The sequence below is a fragment of the Semicossyphus pulcher genome, unplaced genomic scaffold, assembly GCF_022749685.1.
Source record: "Semicossyphus pulcher isolate SPU_LCO1_2020_fin unplaced genomic scaffold, fSemPul1.0.p SCAF_13, whole genome shotgun sequence".
Classification (NCBI taxonomy): Eukaryota; Metazoa; Chordata; class Actinopteri; order Labriformes; family Labridae; genus Semicossyphus; species Semicossyphus pulcher.
This window is the reverse complement of record NW_027211637.1, coordinates 1,994,719-2,015,765: the sequence shown is the minus strand read 5'-3', so window position 1 is coordinate 2,015,765 and position 21,047 is coordinate 1,994,719. Positions and strand designations below refer to the sequence as shown.

At 40.3% G+C, this 21,047-nt stretch overlaps 2 protein-coding genes across 2 annotated transcripts in view; both read left to right on the top strand.

The window, feature by feature from the left end:
- Window positions 1–21,047, top strand: part of LOC138590378 (tumor necrosis factor receptor superfamily member 14-like) — a 51,158-nt gene that overhangs the window by 6,558 nt on the left and 23,553 nt on the right. The window lies entirely within an intron of this gene.
- LOC138590304 (tumor necrosis factor receptor superfamily member 14-like) lies at window positions 997–7,920 on the top strand. The gene is made up of 7 exons (XM_069660916.1): window positions 997–1,015; window positions 5,974–6,097; window positions 6,430–6,523; window positions 6,656–6,784; window positions 7,295–7,450; window positions 7,540–7,627; window positions 7,722–7,920. Exons 2-7 carry the CDS (start codon window positions 6,059–6,061, stop codon window positions 7,918–7,920), a joined length of 705 nt encoding a protein of 234 aa, XP_069517017.1. The 5' UTR covers window positions 997–1,015; window positions 5,974–6,058.

The following is a 21,047-nucleotide window of genomic DNA, read 5'->3' as shown; positions in this document are numbered from 1 at the left end:
GTGAGGTGGTGTGGGGAAAATCACCTGCAGCTGAATGTGGGAAACAAAGGAGATGGACCTCAGACAAAAAGAAGACCTCTCTTTCTCCAGTCTGCATCAGTGGGAACGACGTGGAGATCGTCAGGTCCTACAGGTACCTGGGTGTGCACCTGGATGATAGACTGGGGTGGTCCACCAACACGGACGCTGTGTATGGGAGGGGCCTGAGTCAGCTTCACTTCCTGACGAGGCTCAGGTTCTTTAACGTCTGCAGCAAAATGCTCCTCATGTTTACCAGTCTGTTGTTACGAGCCCGATCTTCTTTGCTGTGTGCTGGGGTTCAGCATCACAACAAAGGACGCCAACAGACTGAAGAAACTGATGAAGAAGGCTGAGTCTGCTGTGGGCCTGCAGATGGTCAGACTGGAAGAGGTGGTCGAGGCCAGAATACTGGAGATACAGTTCACCGTTATGGACAATGACTCCCGCCCTCTGGAACATGCTGGATAATCTGAGGAGAAACTTCAGCCACAGATTCCTCCACCCTCGCTGTTCCACAGAGAGACACAGGAGGTCTTTCTTACCTGCTGCAGTCAGACTGTACAACACATCTGCACAAACCTACAAACACTGACCTGGACGTATTATCTTTGCACTGTTCACTCTTTGGCCTTTTGTGTGCTACTGCCTGGAAACTAGAATATACATGTACATCTGTGACTTCTGTTCGGTGTGATATCATCTATATTATATTATAATATATCCTATTTTATGTATCATATCATATTATAGCATATTATTACCAGTTCCATAAATGCTCTGTTAAAACCTGCTGAAAACAGGAAATAAATGTAACAACTTATGACACGTATAAATTCCTTCGTTAAACAGTGTCTTTATTAATTTTTCCCTCCACTCCAGTTGAAATGACGTAAAACCAGAAAAATGTTCTGATTGGCCAGCTTTTGTTGTGAAAGGATCTTTCCTTTCAAAAAGAAACTAAAGTCACTCCTGTGGTCAGCCTCCGAGTAACAAGGTGCGTACTCGTCTTTGTCTTGAGTTTTCCTGTAAATAGAATCACAGTAAATATGAAACACTGTTGGAGTCAGTCGTTGTTGTTTAAAAGCTGAAACAGTCTGAGTGTGATATGTGTCAGAAATGTTCTGGATATTCGGTTGCAGAACATACAATAGTTGTGAAACGCTCAGAGTTTCTCTTTTAAGTCTGAAGTCGTGTTTTTTTATGTCATACTCGTTATTATAAATTAACATGCACTGTGACGGTGTCAGTTTATGTGACAAGATATCTGGAATGAGTCCGGGTCTGAAGAGGAAATCCTGAAGAACGTAAAAAAGCTTCGTCCAGAGAAGTCGAGTCAGATCGTTGCTTCCTTAAAGTCAGTTAAAGAATCTTGGGTGTTGATCTTTTAGTTAACAGAAGCGCTCACAGTGAAAACCAGGAGACATTTCAAAGATCTTTGAGAAAAAGTTCTCTTTAAAAACGTTACCAAGTTGTTTGTTGGCTTTTTTGTTTGCAGATGATTGATAATTGGTTTATAAATGATTGAATAAATAATAGATGGAACGTGTTTTCGGTGTAAGATACAACATGTTTTGGTAGGATCATAATCAGATATTAACGGTCCGTTCCTCTCCACGCACGTGACTTTACTTGCGCACAAACACGGCCACAGCCAAACCCCCCCCTCCTGTCTCCCCGTGCATGCCCTCCCTTTACCCTGGCTGTCAGGAAGGTTTTACGGTTGATTTAAAAGACCATGTTTCAGCTTCTTCTTCTTTTTTATACACTTACTGTATTGTTTGTTCATTCTTCTTTATTTTAGTCTAGTTTATTCTTCCTCTTAGTGTTTATTTATTTGAACAACAACCCGTGATATTTAGTTTCACATTCACCACCTCTTGTCCTCTAGTGTATTCCTTTTTTAAAAAACTCTTTTTAGAACAAATTTTAAACAAATTACACCCAGGAGAGTAAAACCGTCTCTTATTAAACCAAAAACACAATATGAAATAGTTTCTCCTTTTTCTGTTTGACTCAGTCTCCATGTGTTTGTATGAGTTCCTACCCAACCATTAGAACAGATGACTGTCCATCCAGATTTCTCAGAGATGTTAAAAGAAGATGCAGGATGTGGATGTGATGAAATATATGAAGCTGATGAGCAGGAGGCCGTAGAATGGCGGGGACTCGTACCTCAACTGCTGGGCTCTGAATCAGAAAACAACAGCTCACAAAATGTGCAGAACAGTCACTCAAATTTACCCACTTTAATCTGTTCGTCAATCTTTTCATTTAGTACACATTTGAACTCTCAACATTCACTACAATTCACGTTTTTTAAACTACATTCATCGTTAATAACGTCACATTTTAACCATGAATTACTTGAAAATGAAATATGGACTCATTTACAATCAGTCCGTTTGATCCAAAGAAATAACAACAGTTATCATGAAATATTACCTGCTAGCTTAGTTAGCTTACCACCTGTATTAGGGTAATCGTCCCTTTAAGCCCACCAAAACCTGTTTGCAGACATTATATATGCAAATATATATATATATATATATATATATTATATATTGCCACAATTTAAGAAATAAAATTGCAGATGAAATGAAACATTTATCTCTCATATGAAGTTTAGATCATTTATACAACTTTTTAATGTTTTTATTATTTAATTTAAGGAAACCTGTCCAAAGTCTGGAATGGGCTTAATGGGTACCGAATGAGCCCATGTGTGTTCCCAATAAGCCCACTTCATGATTTACTGATAAATAAATAATTACATATTTTAAATGTAACAATACAAACTTGATCTATCAAATCTGTAATCTCTTACCTCTCAATAGCAATTAAAGAATAGTTATTTTTAACATAGCTAGTAAACACAGCTTAATCTAACTGGCCTGCTTAACCTCATAATAGACTGCTTCACGCTGTGTGTAGTTTTAGTTTCTCCTTGTTTCAGTCATCTTGCTAAAACTGATCTGAAAGTAAAGATTTAAAAATGAGGCCAATGATCTGAATTAGGGAACTGAGCTGAACAAGAGGAAGAACATCCCCATTGAAACACAGTCAGCCGGGCTTAAAGGGTACATCAGTGATTTTATGGATAAAGACTGAATATTTTATCTTACCTACATGACCTTAAATAAACAATGTTATGAATATAATAATAATAATAATGATAATAATAATAATCTATATATGGTGGACTAACATAACATAAACATTTAAAATGGATCATACAGAGAAGTAATTAACTACACTCATTTACATCCACCCCAACCAGTGTGATTGTTCTGCTCGTGTCCCATTTAAGCCCACCTGATGATGATGATGATGATGATGTTAATTTAAAAAACAACTAAGATAAAAATACACATTTAATAAACATTTAATTATAATAATATCAACTGCATACACAAATGGAAACTATACATGCTTGTCATGCTTTATGTCATTGCAATGAACCATTCTGTGTAGCTCCTGCATGGCAGCACTATGTTGTTGGTTAGCTAGCATGCTAAAACTCATATTTTGATTTCAAAATAAAACAATATTATTATTTCTTTTAATATGTGTTTTTCTGAGGGTACCCACAGGACCAACGTGTTTTTTGCAGCTTCTTCTCAGCTCAGCCGGCACATGTCACACATTGACCCAATCCCAATCTCCTCCCTGAAGCCTGAGCACTGAACACTCACGGACTTTAATGGCGTCAGGCGTGCAGTGCGTGAGTCTGTGAGGGTTTGAGAACAGCATAAAAATGAGGAATGTGTCGCACAATCATGGCATCACATTGCCTGTAAACCAGATGGGCCATTAAATCTAATAAGAAAAAAAGGCGACCTGCAGCGTGTGTGTGTGTGTGTGTGTGTGTGTGTGTGTCTTACAGTGTTTACATATTTAAGATAAGATAAGCTTTATTTAACAAACTATCAAAAGTCAGAAAGGCTTTCATGTTATCTAATTGTTTACAGATAAATGTATTTGCGGTTCCCGTCCATGCTCGCATTGTTTACATTTATTATTATTTTTTGGTCAAACTTTATTGAATACGACTTCAATGTACGAACATTTGTTTACATTTAGTGGGGGGCTGGACTATCACGTTTGTATACGTCACCAAGTTTGCTATGAACCCTGGGTAAGTCCCACAGGAAAGCCAGCAGATATGCGGACTCACGGAAAGTCCGTAATTTACCGTTGAAATGTCGGCATCAGAGAACCTCACGCACTTACCGGGAACGCACCTCAAAGTCTGTGAGTCCGAGAGTGTGGAGATTGGGATTGGGCCATAATTAATAAACGTCCCTAACTCAAGATCAGCAAATCTGATTGGCTTAAAAATACAACTGGCATGTAGGTAAAAAAACAGCTTAATATGAAGAAACATGACACAGCACAGAATGATGAAGACTCAGAAGTTGCTTATATGGTCGGCTACGTGAGCTTAATAGGGACGTTTACTCACACTCTGAGGCTACATTTGAAATTCGACTTAATAAAGTGGAAACAGGCTTTTTGTTTATCACTCCAACTTAAATGATATTTTTATCTCATCCCGATGGGTTTTTATTTAACAATCTTCAAGTTACAGTTACATAAATACTAACACACTAGCGGGGCTAAATTGCAGTTTTGGCTAGTAGCTAACTCACCGGGAAATCAATATGTCCGCCGCTGATACAGAGAAGTCCACTCCCTGCTGCAAATGTTTCACTCTCTCATCTGTCTACATAAAACCACAGCGTGGTCTGTGTTTATTCTGATTTAATCAATCTTAATCTCACTTTTCAGTTCCTATCATGATGGCTACTAGCTCAACGATCTGTCATCTATGTGTCCTACTCCCTCGACCTGTGTCAGAAACCCTTTTCCAACCGAAATTAACACGTTGATGCGAGTTTTTCAGACCCGGGAAGACCCGCTTTATAAGTGGGTAAGCGGCGCTTATAAATGCTGATTGTCTCGTTTCCCATTGCCAGTGGAGTATACTGCTTTCGGTCCCTTTCTGATGCGTCACCGTGCGACGATGTTACGGTGGTTAGGTCTTTATTGTATCTATTACTCATTCAGTCTGTGTATCAAACTCAGCACGGTAAAATTTGGAACAATGTTTGAGCGCTGCTCGGACGGAGACGGGCGGAATTTCGAGCTGAGATGACGAGGAGTCACAGAAGTTACAGGCAGAGCATAGCATCGCGCCAGAACGGGGGCGGAGATTAGCACGATGACACGGGTTTTATGTGCCCATCAATGCCGATCAGAGCCGAGGCGATAATTACCCGGGTCTTTCCCAGCCGGGAAACGACGGGTCCATTGAGTTTGAGGTTATCCTGAACACTAGGTCCCTTACCAAGTTACGCCAGCAGATGGTGCTAAAATACGGGTATTTATTCTAAGTCATGTCTGTTAGAGACGTTTAACTCTTTTAAACTGATCTTTATTCAAATTAAATTAATATAATGACTAAACAATGGCCGCCCTGACTACCTGGGCTACACCTCTCAAGAGATATGTGAGAAGTTTTTCATCTCATTTACAAGTAAAGTTATGGATGTTAGGCAACAAATCACCCAGCCAGACCGTATTCTACATGCGCGTAGGACACAGTTATTTTAGCACTTTTGAGTCTGTGTCCATTTTTATCTGAAATCATATCCCACATGACAGCCTCGAGTTTTTCTTAAAGAGCTTTTTAACACCGTTGGACCTGATAAAATGAAGGGGTGAATCTGTTTAGTGATGAAGATAACTGCCCCTCCTCGTCACGTTGTGTTTACTTCAGGTAATATGAACCCTTTAATAATGAAACCCCTTTAAGTGGCTTCTCTTAAGTGTCATCATCCTCATTAGTTAAGGCTGATACTTAACTTTATTTGATAAACATATTAATTCTGTTTAGTTGTTCGGTTTAAAATACAACAAGTGTGAATGAATATTTTCTCTCTCTGTTCCCAGGTGGTGTCGTGATCAACGTCTCCCTCCATCTCAGATCTCAGTGAGAAGACGTCTTCATGAAAACTGTGATCCTGACGAGACAACGATGTTCAGAGGGACTCTTTGGTCAGCTGCATCACTGCTGGTAAAAGATTTTATTATTACAGAGATTTTTTTGTCTTTTTCTTTTCCATCTAAAGTTCAAAGAAAATAAAACACAGAAATGAACTGAAGAACTGAAGGTGTTTTTCATCAACACACTGAGGGATGATGTTCATGTTTCACTGACACCAAACTCTCTCCTCTTCTCTCCTCTTCTCTTCTCTTCTCTTCTCTTCTCTTCTCTTCTCTTTTCTTCTCTTCTCTTCTCTTCTCTTCTCTTCTCTTCTCTCCTCTTCTCTTCTCTTCTCTTCTCTTCTCTTCTCTTCTCTTCTCTTCTCTTCTCTTCTCTTCTCTCCTCTCCTCTTCCCTTCACAGATGCTCGTGCTGAACGTCTTCAAAGGTCATGCTCTCACATGTGATCAATCTGAGTATAAGATAGGAAATAGATGCTGTCCTAAGTGTCCTCCTGGTAAGAGCCACCTGAAAATTAAAGAGATATATATATATGTGTATATATATACATATATATATATATACATATATATATATATATATGCTTATGACTTAAAAAATATATTTATATCTGGTTTTTTTTAAACAGGAAGTCGAGTTCAAACTGATTGTAGCTCAGAGTCCAGTAGCACCTCCTGTCTGCCCTGCATTGAGGGAACCTTCATGAACCAGCCTACTGACAGTATGCAGTGCTTCTTCTGTAGAGACTGTGATGCAGGTACATTTCTGATAATATAACATAATATAATATAATATTTTCCAAACCTGAGTGGAACACTAAGCGACACCAAACAAAGCAGGTTAAACAGACAGAGAGCTAAAGAGCAGCTGCTGAGCTAAACGCTGTGACTGCCTGAATCAAAGATCCGTGTTCTCTGTCCAACGAGTGTTCAGATACGAGAGGAGCTGTTTTTTGGGTCAATATTCTGAAACATTTGAGCCTGTTTTGGTTCCACAACTAAATGTGAATGATCTGAGTTATAGCTCAGATGTTTGCTGCATTCACAGCAGCTCAGTTTGTCTCCGTCTGTTTGACTTTGTAGGAACTTTTTGTCCTGTGAGAAACTATTTGAGTTGAGCTAAAGCATCCCTGCTCTACATCCTTACCTTCCTTATAGATGTAGCCTTACCTTATATAGAAGTGCACTCATTAGAGAGAAGATATCTGCCAGGTGTGTTTGGCTGATGGGTCGAGTAGGTCCATAATAACCTCTGTGTGTGCTGACAGGTTCTGGTGTGAGGATAAAGACGTCATGTACCCAAACATCAAACACAGTTTGTGAACCACTGGAAGGATTTTACTGCACAGACTCTGCAGAGGACAGCTGTGCAGCAGCACGGAGTTACACAAGCTGCAGACCAGGAGAATACATCAGACAGAGAGGTGAGTTTTATTTCTAATGATAAAATTATGAGACAAAATCACGTCTAAAATCTCATTTGAACTGGTTTTAATAAATGTGCTGTGTGCAGATACGTCACAGAGAGTCATCGATTGCTCAGATTGCGGAGGTGGAACATTTTCAGATGGGACGTTTACATCTTGTCAGCCACACACACAGTGAGTGAAGCTTCACATCAGACATGGACACACCTTCATGTGTTCATGAGCTCCGACAGGTGTTCCTCTAATAAATGTCCCTCTGTCATTACAGGTGTGAATCAAAGTTACTACAGCTGCTGAAAGCAGGAACTGTTTCAACTGATGCTCAATGTGGAGGACTGAATACACCTGGGATAATTATTATAGTCACTGATCTTGTGCTTATTTTATCAGCTGTAGTGTATCTCGCACTGAAGATAAAAAGACTTCGAAACGAAAGTAAGATTTTCTTTGTGTCAATAAAAACTTGATCATGTTTTGATAGATAATACTGTCTGTGACATCATCAAGTTTTTATTCATTGTTTATGTTTTATTACAGAGAGAGAAAGAAAAGAAGAAATTCATGATCTGGTATGTTTTCTTCTCTCTTTACTCTCAATCTATTTAACAGTGAAATAATTAAATGATGTCACTCACTCATTAATATTTCTCTTAAAGTTCCAGAGGATTCACACACGTATCAGAGAGCAGGTGAGACAGCAGAGTGTTCCTCTGACATGTTCACTGACTGACTCTGTCAGGTTTTATAAAATGTTCCTGTTATAAATAAATCTCTTCTCTCCTCAGGAGCTGACAGAACAAACCTGAACATGCAGACAGTTTACCGTCACACAGTGATTGGTCCATCAGAGAGGTCAAGCAGAGGTCGTGCAGCAGACTCAGTGTTCAGCTCTCGAGTTTGTGAAGCAGAGAATTGTTTCATTTCTCTCCATGAAGCTGAGCTGACGTCAGCTGAGGTTGTCACTCATGCTACAAACACACACACTATAAACACAAACACAAAGTGGGTCCTTCAACAGTCTGTTATAAACACAAAGTCTTATTTTATATTCATCTGTTTATTTTCTTGTTCTTTTGCTTTCTTGTTTTTCACCTTCTGCAGCAGCTTTAATGTGTCAGCAGCACATGAACCACAGTCACGTCTCATACAGACGATGACGAGTCATTTCAGTTGTTTGCTGAAGATCTCGACTTCTTTATCTGGTTATCTCCAGAGAACAAAGCTGGTTCTCTCGTGATAACGGATCATTTAGTGTCGATGTAGAAAACAGACCAACAGGCTGCTCGCTGTGATATTAAATCAGATTCAAATCAAATGTTATTTGTATAGCGCCAAATCATAACCAGAGTTATCTCAAGACACTTTACAAGAAGAGCAGGTCTAGACCGACTCTTTATGTTATTTAGAGAGAGACCCAACATGAATCACCATGAGCAGCACGTAGCAACATCCAGCACAGTGGCAGAACAACTTCCTTTAACAGGCAGAAACCTCGAGCAGAACCAGACTCATGTTGAACATCTGAAGAGACTGGATGGGCCGAACATGGGACAGAAGGAGAAGCAGGATAGAGACAGGCAGAGAGAGCAGCAACAACATATGTTCTTGTTACAACAACAACAGCTAATACATACTCATGGTTATGATCAATCAATCAATCAATCATATTTTATTTGTATAGCGCCAAATCATAACCAGGGTTATCTCGAGACACTTTACAGAAAGAGCAGGTCTAGACCGACTCTTTATGTTATTTAGAGAGAGACCCAACATCAATCCACCATGAGTAGCACTTAGCAATTCGGCACATTGGCAAGGAAAAACTTCCTTTTAACAGGCAGAAACCTCGAGCAGAACCAGACTCATGTTGAACAGCCATCTGCCTCGACTGGATGGGCCGAAAATGGGATAGAAGGAGATGCAGGATAGAGACAGGCAAAGAGAGCAACAACAACATATGTTCTTGTTACATGAACAACAACAGACACATACTTATGGTTACAATGCCAATAATAGTGGTAGACTAGGGTGAAGATTGGCTAAATAAATAAATAAATAAATAAATTAGCGAGAGAAGCAGAGTAATGATAAAGGCTGAGGTAATCGTAATTGTAACAGTTGAAGTCAACAGGTCTACTATTAGCATTAGCAGCAACAATAATGATACTATGGGGAAGGCTGATGTTAGTAGTTGTTGCAGTCGAGCAGGTCCACAGCAGCAGGTGGTCTGCAGCAACGATCCTCAGGAACCTTCAAGACAAGGGAGCACAAGAACTCCCGGGAAGATATGTGGTTAGTAATGTTAATGGGACCAGAAGATACAGAGTTAATGAGCTGCATTAATATGACAGATAGAGAGAGAGAGAGAGTCAGAGAGAGAGGAAGAGAGAGAGAGAGAGAGAGAGTCAGAGAGTCAGAGAGAGAGAGAGAGAGAGAGAAGCTTGGTGTGTCAGATCCCCCCGGCAGTCTAAACCTATAGCAGCATAACTCTGGGCTAGTCCAAGCCTGAGCCAGGCCTAACTATAAGCTTTATCAAAGAGGAAAGTTTTAACTCTTAAAAGAAGAGAGGGTGTCTGCCTCCCGGACCTTGACTGGTAGATTGTTCCAGAGGAGGGGGGCCTGGTAATTGAAGGCTCTACCTCCAACACTACTCTTAGAGACTTTAGGTACCACAAGCAGGCCTGCATCCTGGGAGCGCAATGTTTTAGAGGGGTAATATGGCACTATGAGCTCTTTAAGATATGTTGGTGCCTGACCATTAAGAGCTTTGTAAGTAAGAAGAAGGATTTTAAATTCTATTCTAGATTTTACAGGAAGCCAGTGCAGAGAGGCTAATACAGGAGAGATGTGCTCTCTCTTCCTCGTTCTTGTCAGCACACGTGCTGCAGCATTTTGTACCAGCTGCAGAGTTTTTAGTGACTTATTAGGGCAGCCTGATAGTAACGAGTTACAATAATCCAACCTGGAAGTAACGAATGCATGGACGAGTTTTTCTGCATCGTTTTGAGACAAGATGTGTCTGATTTTTGCTATGTTGCGAAGATGAAAGAAGGCTGTCCTTGATATTTGTTTTATGTGGGAGATGAAGGACATATCCTGATCAAACAGAACTCCCAGATTCCTAACAGTAGTGCTGGATGCCAGGCTGATGCCATCTAGGGCAGCTATATCATTAGAGAAAGAGTCTCTAAGGTGTTTTGGGCCGAGCACAATAACTTCAGTTTTGTCTGAATTAAGTAGCAGAAAGTTTCTAGTCATCCAGATCTTTATGTCCTTAAGGCATGCTTCTAGTTTAGATAGCTGATTGGTTTCATCTGGCTTCATAGATAAGTATAATTGAGTATCATCTGCATAACAATGAAAATTAATGGAGTGTTTCCTCATGATATTACCCAGAGGAAGCATATATAAGGTAAAAAGAATCGGTCCGAGCACAGAACCTTGTGGAACTCCATGACTAACTTTGGTTTGCATAGAGGACACATCATGAACATTAACAAACTGAGATCGATCTGATAGATAAGATTTAAACCAACTTAGTGCAGAGCCTGTAATGCCAATTAAATGTTCTAATCTCTGTAACAGGATGTGATGGTCTATCGTGTCAAAAGCGGCATTAAGATCTAACAGGACGAGTACAGAGAGAAGTCCTCTGTCTGAAGCAGTAAGTAGATCATTTGAAACTCGCACAAGGGCTGTCTCAGTGCTATGGTGGACTCTAAATCCTGACTGAAAGTCCTCAAATAAATATTGATGCCAATAATAGTGGTACACTAGTGTGAAGATAAGCAAGAACAGCAGAGTCATGATGAAAGGCTGATAATAGTAATTTGTTAGACAGGACAGGTAAAATTAAATGCAATTGTTGTTAACATTTGAATACTATAATTAAATCTTTTTTAAATGAGCGTTTATGTAGGAAGTAATGAGTTACATGTCTTTGGACTCCTGCATTTCGCCCATGTCCCTTATGGGACTATATAAATAACAAGTTAAAAATAACAAAAACAAATGATAAGGAGGAAATCTCCATAAGCTTACACTGGCATGAAAGAGTAGCCAGAACACTTGTTATGAATAACTAGTGCACGTTTGAGTCTTGAGAATATATCACTTTTATGTTCTCTGTATGATCTTAGATCTGCTCCTCTTGTACTCCTCTTGAGGTGTCAGAGTCTAACATGTATGCTTTAAGTTTTACTGCCATGTTGGCCTCTGATGCTCTTAGTCGAGTGTCTTGAGAATTACTGCAGTTGAGTCTTTAAAGATCCTATTCTTGATTTATATCCTGTTTTCCCTCAGTTACACTGACTGTATGTCAGCCTTTAACATTATAGCCAGCAAGCTTTATGTACTGTAGCCTTTGCTCTCTTGGTCTTTTAACTTTAGATTTATTATATGTGTGCGTTTAAGTTTGAACATTGTAAACTCACTGTGTAGCTTATAGCTCACAACTTATAATATGAGTTTATTAATTAATGGATTATTATCTGATTTCTTAACTGGAAAAATAGAATGATGTTTGATTACATATTATTTTGGAGTATTACTCGATTATGAGACTTTTTATTAACACAAATTATTGGTGAATTGTGAATTGCAAGGAATTATTTTAACCTTGACTTTTAATCAATGATTTGTGCTACTATTCTCCTTCTAGTAGTTACTTTAGTCTCTTCATCAATCTGCATGTTGATTTTTCTGTCAATGTACTTTAATGTACTCATGTAACCATGTCATATATCCATTTATTGGACTTTTGACTATGTATTGTTAAACATTTATCATGTATGCTTACATTTATTAAGTTGTTGGAGAACCTCTCTTTGAGTCCTTATTTGTGGGTCGCAGAGTTGTTGAAACTGGTCTTGTCTGTGAACAGATTTATGATTGGCTCCCCGGTCGCAGCTGGCCCACGTGGGGTAGGGCTCAGGTTGGCCAATAGTTATGGGTAGGCTGGAAAAGTGTCCCTTACCTCACGTGGACGGGCCGCGTGCACCTCACCTCACGTGAACGGGCCTCTTGAACTTGCAGGTGCAGGAGCTGGGAAATTCCAGCTTTTGTGCAGAGGCCTATATAAAGGCAAATGTCCGGAGATCGGGGCTCACTCCCCGCTCCACTCTCCTCAGGACATGCCTACCCGTCTCTCAGAGATTCTCCATTCGCAGGAAGAGGTAAAGCAGATAGTCTGAAAAACTTTAAATCTGACTCTTGTCCGTTTGTGACTTGAACTTCTGGCGTAATTTAGATTTGAAGCAAGACTTTGACAACTGTTGGGCCTGCCATAACGGGGATGCTCGTAAGCTCCTGGCGACAACACGCCTTTCGAGGGTTTGCATGGTATCTCTTGGTAGACAAACCTAAACAGGACTCGAGGTTTTGTGAATAATCAATGCCCGCCAGAGACTCCCAAATTTAGCTGATAGATAGAATGTAATTTAAGGTTTCTTAAACTGCATCCAAATTGTCCAACTCCTAAATTATCAGCCTTCTTTAAAGGCATCTGAAAACAGAACCAGACCAGTTCTGACAAATTTGAGTTTTTAACTTTTTCTTTTTCTTTTTTATTATTTATATATTTATAACCGAGTGAACAAATAAAGGCATGTAAAACTTTAAGAAATCCTTTGGAGGGAGTTTTGGTTTCAGAGTGAGTGGTATTAAAACAGAAGTGAGAAAGGTTTTCTTCAAAGGACTCCGTTACGCCCCCGAGGTAAGCTCATGAGATTCACACTACGGCGACATTACTGATTTATAGACACACACACACACACACACAGGGCAGAGAGCACCTTTAGAAAGCCTTTAGGGGTTTCACGGTAGGGACCGGACCAAGGGACAGAGAAACTAGCCGTATTTTTCCCTGAGGGCTAAGGGCCCGCTAGCATAGTCCCAGTAGTGATCCGTGAGCACTACGGCGACAGATTAATGAACGTGTCGTCGCCGACGGGAAAGCCTCAGTTTTTGTGACGCTTCTGAGGGCGTCCTGCTTTTAGAAGGAAAGAAAAAATAGGAACAATTTTTTCTTAAAACCCCCCTTCCCCTTACCTATTTAGATATTAGAGCATGCTTCAACTTTTAGCATTAGCAGCAACAATAATGATACTATGGGGAAGTCTGATGTTAGTAGGTGTTGCAGACTGAGTCGAGCCGGTCAGCAGCAGACAGCGAGACAAGGGAGCGCAAGAACTCCCGGGAAGATATATGGTTAGTAATGTTAATGGGACAAGAAGAAATAGAGTTAATGAGCTGCATTAATATGACAGAGAGAGAGAGAGAGAGAGAGACAGACAGAGAGAGAGAGAGAGAAGCTTGGTGTGTCAGATCCCCCGGCAGTCTAAACCTATAGCAGCATAACTCTGGGCTGGTCCCAGCCTGAGCCAGCCCTAACTATAAGCTTTATCAAAGAGGAAAGTTTTAACTCTTAAAAGAAGAGAGGGTGTCTGCCTCCCGGACCCTGACGGGTAGATTGTTCCAGAGGAGGGGGGCCTGGTAGTTGAAGGCTCTACCTCCAACACTACTCTTAGAGACTTTAGGTACCACAAGCAGGCCTGCATCCTGGGAGCGCAATGTTCTAGAGGGGTAATATGGCACTATGAGCTCTTTAAGATATGATGGTGCCTGACCATTAAGAGCTTTGTAAGTAAGAAGAAGGATTTTAAATTCTATTCTAGATTTCACAGGAAGCCAGTGCAGAGAGGCTAATACAGGAGAGATGTGCTCTCTCTTCCTCGTTCTTGTCAGCACACGTGCTGCAGCATTTTGTACCAGCTGCAGAGTTTTTAGTGACTTATTAGGGCAGCCTGATAGTAACGAGTTACAATAATCCAACCTGGAAGTAACGAATGCATGGACGAGTTTTTCTGCATCGTGTTGAGACAGGATGTGTCTGATGTTTGTTGTGACGGTGAAAGAAGGCTGTCCTTGATATTTGTTTTCTGTGGGAGATGAAGGACATATCCTGATCAAACAGAACTCCCAGATTCCTAACAGTAGTGCTGGAGGCCAGGATGATGCCATCTAGGGCAGAGGTTTCATTACAGCTAGTTTAAAAGACAGTGGTACATCGCCTGTCGATAAAGACATATTGATCATATCTAGTAAAGAGGTGCTGATTGAGGGAAAGACTTCCTTCAGCAGCTTGGTTGGAATCGGGTCTAAAAGACAGGTCGATGGTTTAGACGGAGTGATTAGAGAATTTAGCTCAGGAAGGTCAATTGGAGACAAACAGTGTAAACATCAGGTTTTTGAGCAGTTTCCAAAGATACATCTGCACCAGTTAAGGGCAGCAGGTTACAGAGTCTCTAATCTTTAGGATTTTGTCATTAAAGGAGCTCATGAAATCATCACTGCTGAGGGCTATAGGAAAACATGGCTCAATGGAGCTGTGACTCTCTGTCAGCCTGGCTACAGCGCTGAAAAGGTACCTGGGATTGTTTTTATTTTCTTCTATAATTACAGAGCAGGACATGCCATGCTGCCATCGCCCACACTGATGAGGGAAGTTCAGCCTGTTTCTATGTTCGATTGGTGATACGAGTTATGATCATCTGACGTTACGGTGACCTCCAGGAAACAACTGAAATGAGTCGTTATCACGGGAAAACAGAGTAAATGAAATGTACGAGGCAGGTTCGCTCAGGGCTTCTGTAAATAGCAGCTTTAAAATCCAGCCTTAAGAGCCGTCCACACCAAGAACAGCATCTATAAATATATCCTCTCTGCTGCTGTGGTTTACAAGTTATTACAATCTTATATGATGTAATATTATGCTGCAAATATCATCAACCAGTCGAGTTGAAGTTTATATCATATTTGAGAGGTCACAGCAATCTTTGACCTTTGACCCCAATTTCAAATCCGTTCAAACCTGAGTCCGAGTGCACATTTGTACAGAGGCCGACACGGGCAAACGTGCTCCAGCGGCCTGAAGCTCTTCCATCAGAGGAAAACAGCAGCAGAAACAGAAACCATGCAGAAACCAAAACACATAAAGTCTGAAGGGAAACGTGCTGCAAGAAAAGAGAAACAAAGGCATGAACAGCAAACACAGACGACATAAACACTGAAGCATGATCAGAAACACAGCGCGGAGGAAGAGAGGACGTTAAATTAAATGTCTTATTTGAAATAAAGGATTTTTACCTGTTGTGTAACAGAGCAGCGAGCCGTCACTGAGTTCTTGTGAGGAACAGACTTTAATATCACTTTGTTTTTGTTGTTCTGAATGTTTTTCTGATGCTTCTCTTCACTCTGTGTTTCTCTCTCTGAGTCCACTCTGTGTTTAAATATCACTGCATCAATAAAAGTCTCTTTCTTGAATCTTAAAAGTGTCTGATGTGGATTTATCGTGTGTTTGACTGCAGACTGAAAGGTAACAAGTCCTCGTGTTAAACAGTATGGTGCAGGGAAAAGGACAAAATTAAGACTATTGAGAGGCCGAAGGAGCCTATGTCCTTGCCGAAGCCAGCTATTGATCTGACCAGTGATAAGTCAGCGCAGTGCAGGCCGTTAACTGGCCGCCTGTTCATTCGACCAGGGTGGCAAGTCATGTGTTTAACATAGCAACCCATTGGCTTGGCGACTGGCTAGGCTGGTCATGAGCTTCCGAATTACCAGCCTGTCCAGTAACCGATCCAGTGGGTTGTTAGCTTCGGCGCGCTAGTCGCCAGCCTCGGAAGCGTAGTGAGTTGCTAAAACTGGGCTATACTTAGTGAAAATACATATTATTAATCTATATTTGAGCCATCAACCTGCTGCAGTGTTCATCAGACACGTCAGGATACTGAGGAACAAAAAAATAATAATGTTTCCATAAAATTTGCCATATTTACCATATTTTTCACTTGTGCTGTAAAACACATAGGTCTATGTATTGATCCACACGGGCTGATAATTAAATAGCAAGACATAAAAAAATCATTCAATTCAATTCATTATTACGTTTTTTACATATCAGAGCACAATTTTATAATCATGTTATTATACTAATTTAATTATTATGTTTTGTTATAACGAAAGTCCACTTTAAAAAACAAATGAAGCCCATTTAATTATTAATTATTAATCCAGGCCTATTGGTCTGTGAGTGACTGTAATCGATTTGGTCCTAATATAATCGGGCTTTAATTTATTTTAGTTTTATATAACAAAGTTTTTATTGGTCGTAGCCTAGAAAATTGATTTTTGATTTCCCAGTTTGGGACCAATAAAGTACATCCATCTGTCTGTCTGTCTATTCATCCAACTATACACCCAACTATACATCCATCCATCTATACACCCAACTATACATCCATCTATACATCCATCCATCTATACGTACATCCAACTATACATCCAACTATACATCCATCCATCTATACATCCAACTATACATCCATCCATCTATACATCCAACTATACATCCATCCATCTATACGTACATCCAACTATACATCCATCTATACATCCATCCATCTATACACCCAACTATACATCCATCTATACATCCATCCATCTATACGTACATCCATCTATACATCCAACTATACATCCATCCATCTATACATCCAACTATACATCCATCCATCTATACGTACATCCAACTATACATCCATCTATACATCCAACTATACATCCATCCATCGTCCCAGCCGCTTCCTTACTGCTACTCGCTGGCTCTCTGGCTCTCTGGCTCAGCGGTCTGACCTGCATGGTGGAGTGGCCTGTCGTCCCAGCCGAATTAGCCGAAAACATTAGAAGGGCCGTTTTGGCTTCGATTCAGGGTTTGAGCAATGCAACTGTTTTAAAGCAAACATTTAAACATCGACTGCACCATTGCAACCACGCACCCACCTTCAGCTCATGAGATTTTTCCTTTGCTGAGGTAAGTACTGTTCACAGTACAGCACGGAGCCCTACCCATGCAGTTGCGCTTTTGATCCACCAGGTGGCGACAGAGCAACATCAACAATACAGTCACATCAATGTTGCAGAAATTCCACAATAAAGGTTATTCCTAACTCTGTTACATTGAGGATGGATTTATTTGGGTTTTTTTATTTTATCCAGTACTTATAAAAATTAGGCTATCGTTCAAAAAATACCTAATAGAGGACGTTTATACATCTGATAAAATATATGAGCCTTTGCTGGAAGGATGGATGGATGACACATAACTATATCTGATATGGTGCTATATCGGCAGCGAGAGGCTGATTTTAGATCACTAACATATTCAGATATTTGTGCGTAAAACACTAAAAGAACTTGTAAAATACGGTATGACGTTTTGTTTCAAACTAAACTCAACAGTTTGTACTAATGCTGCTTAAATGATGAGTTAATAAATCTATCAGTTAATTTACAGAAAATGAAATGGCAACTATTTTGATTCATTTAATAATACTAAAAACTGAAAGTATTATGAATATCATGCCATTGTAGGGCACCTTTTCACATGAAATCTTTGAACCGTCTTTCGTGTTCCTTAGTTTGTTTAGTGGCTTGTTTTTGATCGTTTTCAGCAGGATTCTGTTAAACTAACAGAATAGTGAAGGATCTATTTCCTCTGCGAAAGTCTGCCACTGCTTTCATTTTTCTCAACATTCAGGCATGCGCAGATCATTCCGCCTTACTTGGCGCTTCAGGTTAATCTTAAACATGCTCGGAATAGTATTCTATTTTCACAGAATAGGCTGTAGACCTAGAGGCCATAGAGACAGACGTCTGACGTCAGTGAGGTCAACCCGGGCCTGCTGTTTGTATGTGGATGCCAGAGTTAGCGTGATTAGCATGTTTTATTGTTCGGGATTGACAGTAATGAAGGTACGCACGGAGCTAAATATTTATGATGTGTTTTTATGTTTTAGTTGAATTTGATTTGGTTGAGTAAAGAAACAAGTAGACTACGTTGTATGTAAAAGTGTCTCTGGATAGTCATGTTCAGTGTTATTATGGGAAACAGACGGTGTGATGCTAACATGGCTCAAACAGACTTTATTAATGTGACCGTTCAGAGACGTTGGTTTTCCATGTGAGCCATTTGGTTCCCTTATTTCCACATTGTGTTCACATAGAGAAATATATCAAATGATTTTATTGTCAGACAGTCAATCTGAAGAATGTTTAAATTGCATTTCATTGTTATTTTGAAGCAGCAGATCTTGTTTAATGTTAGCATCTTGTTCATGAACAGAAGTTGGATTTAAAGCTGTTTAATGTCACGTTGTGTCTTAAAGTCTTTACGTTACTCACGCTGGTTCTGAACAACATCTTAAATAAGGTTTTTGCTGTGAGTCTCTCTGTTCTTCTGTGTGACACGAAGTGAACTTTGAAGTCAGCGCTGAGCAGCTATCCTGACTTTTAATCTTTAATGAGTCCGATCGTGTCATCCTGACTCTTTCTCATGTTTTCCTCTTCTCGTCTCTCTATCCAGATGCTCTGCCTCGACCAGGACGAACCCTCCAGCTGATCGTCACCAACGTGAGGAACTGTCCGTTGAGCGCACAGGCTAGTAACCACAGCAACTGAATAAGCCAGATATACAATATGGCGGAGACACCAGTAAAAACGTGAAATGACAACAAGTGCAGCCGCTGTATTACACCACCAACACAATCAAAGCAGAGACACATCAATCCGATGTCATTTGGTAACGATGGATGATCTTTTTGATCGCTACGTCATTAATAACCTCCCTCGTGCACACGCAGCTCACGTGCTGTTTTGAATTGCGATAGAAAATATTTAAGTTTTGTAACTTAATTTAACAGACTGCTGATGAAGGCAGTCAACAAAGCAGACAGAAAGAGGGGGGCGGGGCCAGCAGCTATGCCGAGAGCAGAGGTGCAGGTGGGTTGGGGGACTGAAGCAAAGCAAAGTGATCAGACTAAAGTAGATTGTGAATTAAAACTTAATACAGTGAAGAAAAGAGAACAATTAGAGTGTGGAAGTGTGCTTCTCACAGAAATCATTGATATATGCGAGTAATTGCGATCAATTAATTTACCCCCCCCCCAGCTGCTGAAAAAAATCCTAGCGGAAACACTGGCAATCTACAGCTAATTTTATTTGGCAAAACCAGCAGCACTTAGTTTGCTAACAGAGACTGTGGAAAAAACAACAGAGCCAACTAAGCAGTAACTCACTGATGTTGTGAACATTTAGCTGTGCGAGCACAGGCACACAGAACTAACCTGGTAACCTGAAAGTAACCCTGCCTGGGCACTTCACAGAGATATTTTCAGCCACTCTGCCATGAAAAAACGCCATACAGCAGCACCAGTGGGAACAAGCTAACGTTAGCCCGACTGCAACACCAACGTAAAGTCACAGTAACCGCAGACATCTTAGGATTGTGGAGACGTTTTTTGAAAGCAAATACAGCATAAATCAAGCTGGGGTAACTGTCTAACTCAGCATCACTTTATAATCCTCTCAGGTCCCGTAGCTCTCTCCACCTCAGAAATGCTGCTCCAGTGTTAACGCTGTTTTGTTTCTGTCTCGGTCCAACTCTTTCTTTTTACCTTGCCTTTTCCTCTTCTGTCTTCTTCGGTGTAACGGTTCTTGTAGTAGAAGCCGTATTTGGCGATGGAGGGATGGACAGTTTTTCATTCCTGGTGGTTGTTTTTCAGCCTTTGTGGACACAAACAGGCTGACGCTGCGCACACTGAAGAAATTGATCTTGACTGTGCTGCTGCGCAGCGTGTGATTGACAGCAGCCCGATTGACTGCTCGGCTCTGATTGGTTGTTGTGTTTCGGGAGTGTTGGGTTCTTGTCGGAGGAGCCAGAGGAACATGATGTTTTTCACAGATTATCTCTCTCATGTACGACTGCATATTTGAAGTGACAGTTTGTTAGTTTTAATAATGTAACCTACTACAGCATTAATAATAGATGCAATAATAATATCAAGTAATAAAATAGTAATAAAGAATAAAAAAATAAGTCAGCATATTACAAAGTGAGGTCAAAGACCGCTCTATTTAGATAAAGTGTAATTACAGAACCAATATCTAGTAGTCTCCTAAATTCAGATGCGTAGTGACGTGGCTTAAGAGAGAGTTGTGTTGGAGGTGGTCGTCTTTTTGTCCACCAGGGGTTGCCATACTTCAAGAACGTCTCTGTTGTCCAGCTTGTAACACACTCTCTCTAAATGTATTTCTCAGATCTCTGAGCCGTCGCTGAAATGAAGGACCGCCCTCTGACCTCCACAGTTGAAGAATAAGGCATTTGGCCAGCGATGTGCAGAGGGAAACAGCTCGTCCTTTGTCAATACACGGGTTTGTCACTACTGAACCAAAGAAGGCAAGAAGTGGGTCTGCATCAATAGTTCTATTGAACGCTGCTGATATATAGTCGAATACAAGGCACCAGAAGGAGGCTCAAGTAGGGCAACACCTAAACTGATGAGGAAGTGTGCGTTTACATTCGTCACATGAGGGGGAAGTGTTCAGGTATAATATATATATAACAGAGAATTTTATAATGTAAAAAGATCTGATCTATGAAGGACTGAAACTGCCATAATCAAAAACAAATAAATATCTCAAATAAATAAATAAGTAAACAAAATAATAAAGACAGAAATGTAAAAATGAAAGCCTCAAT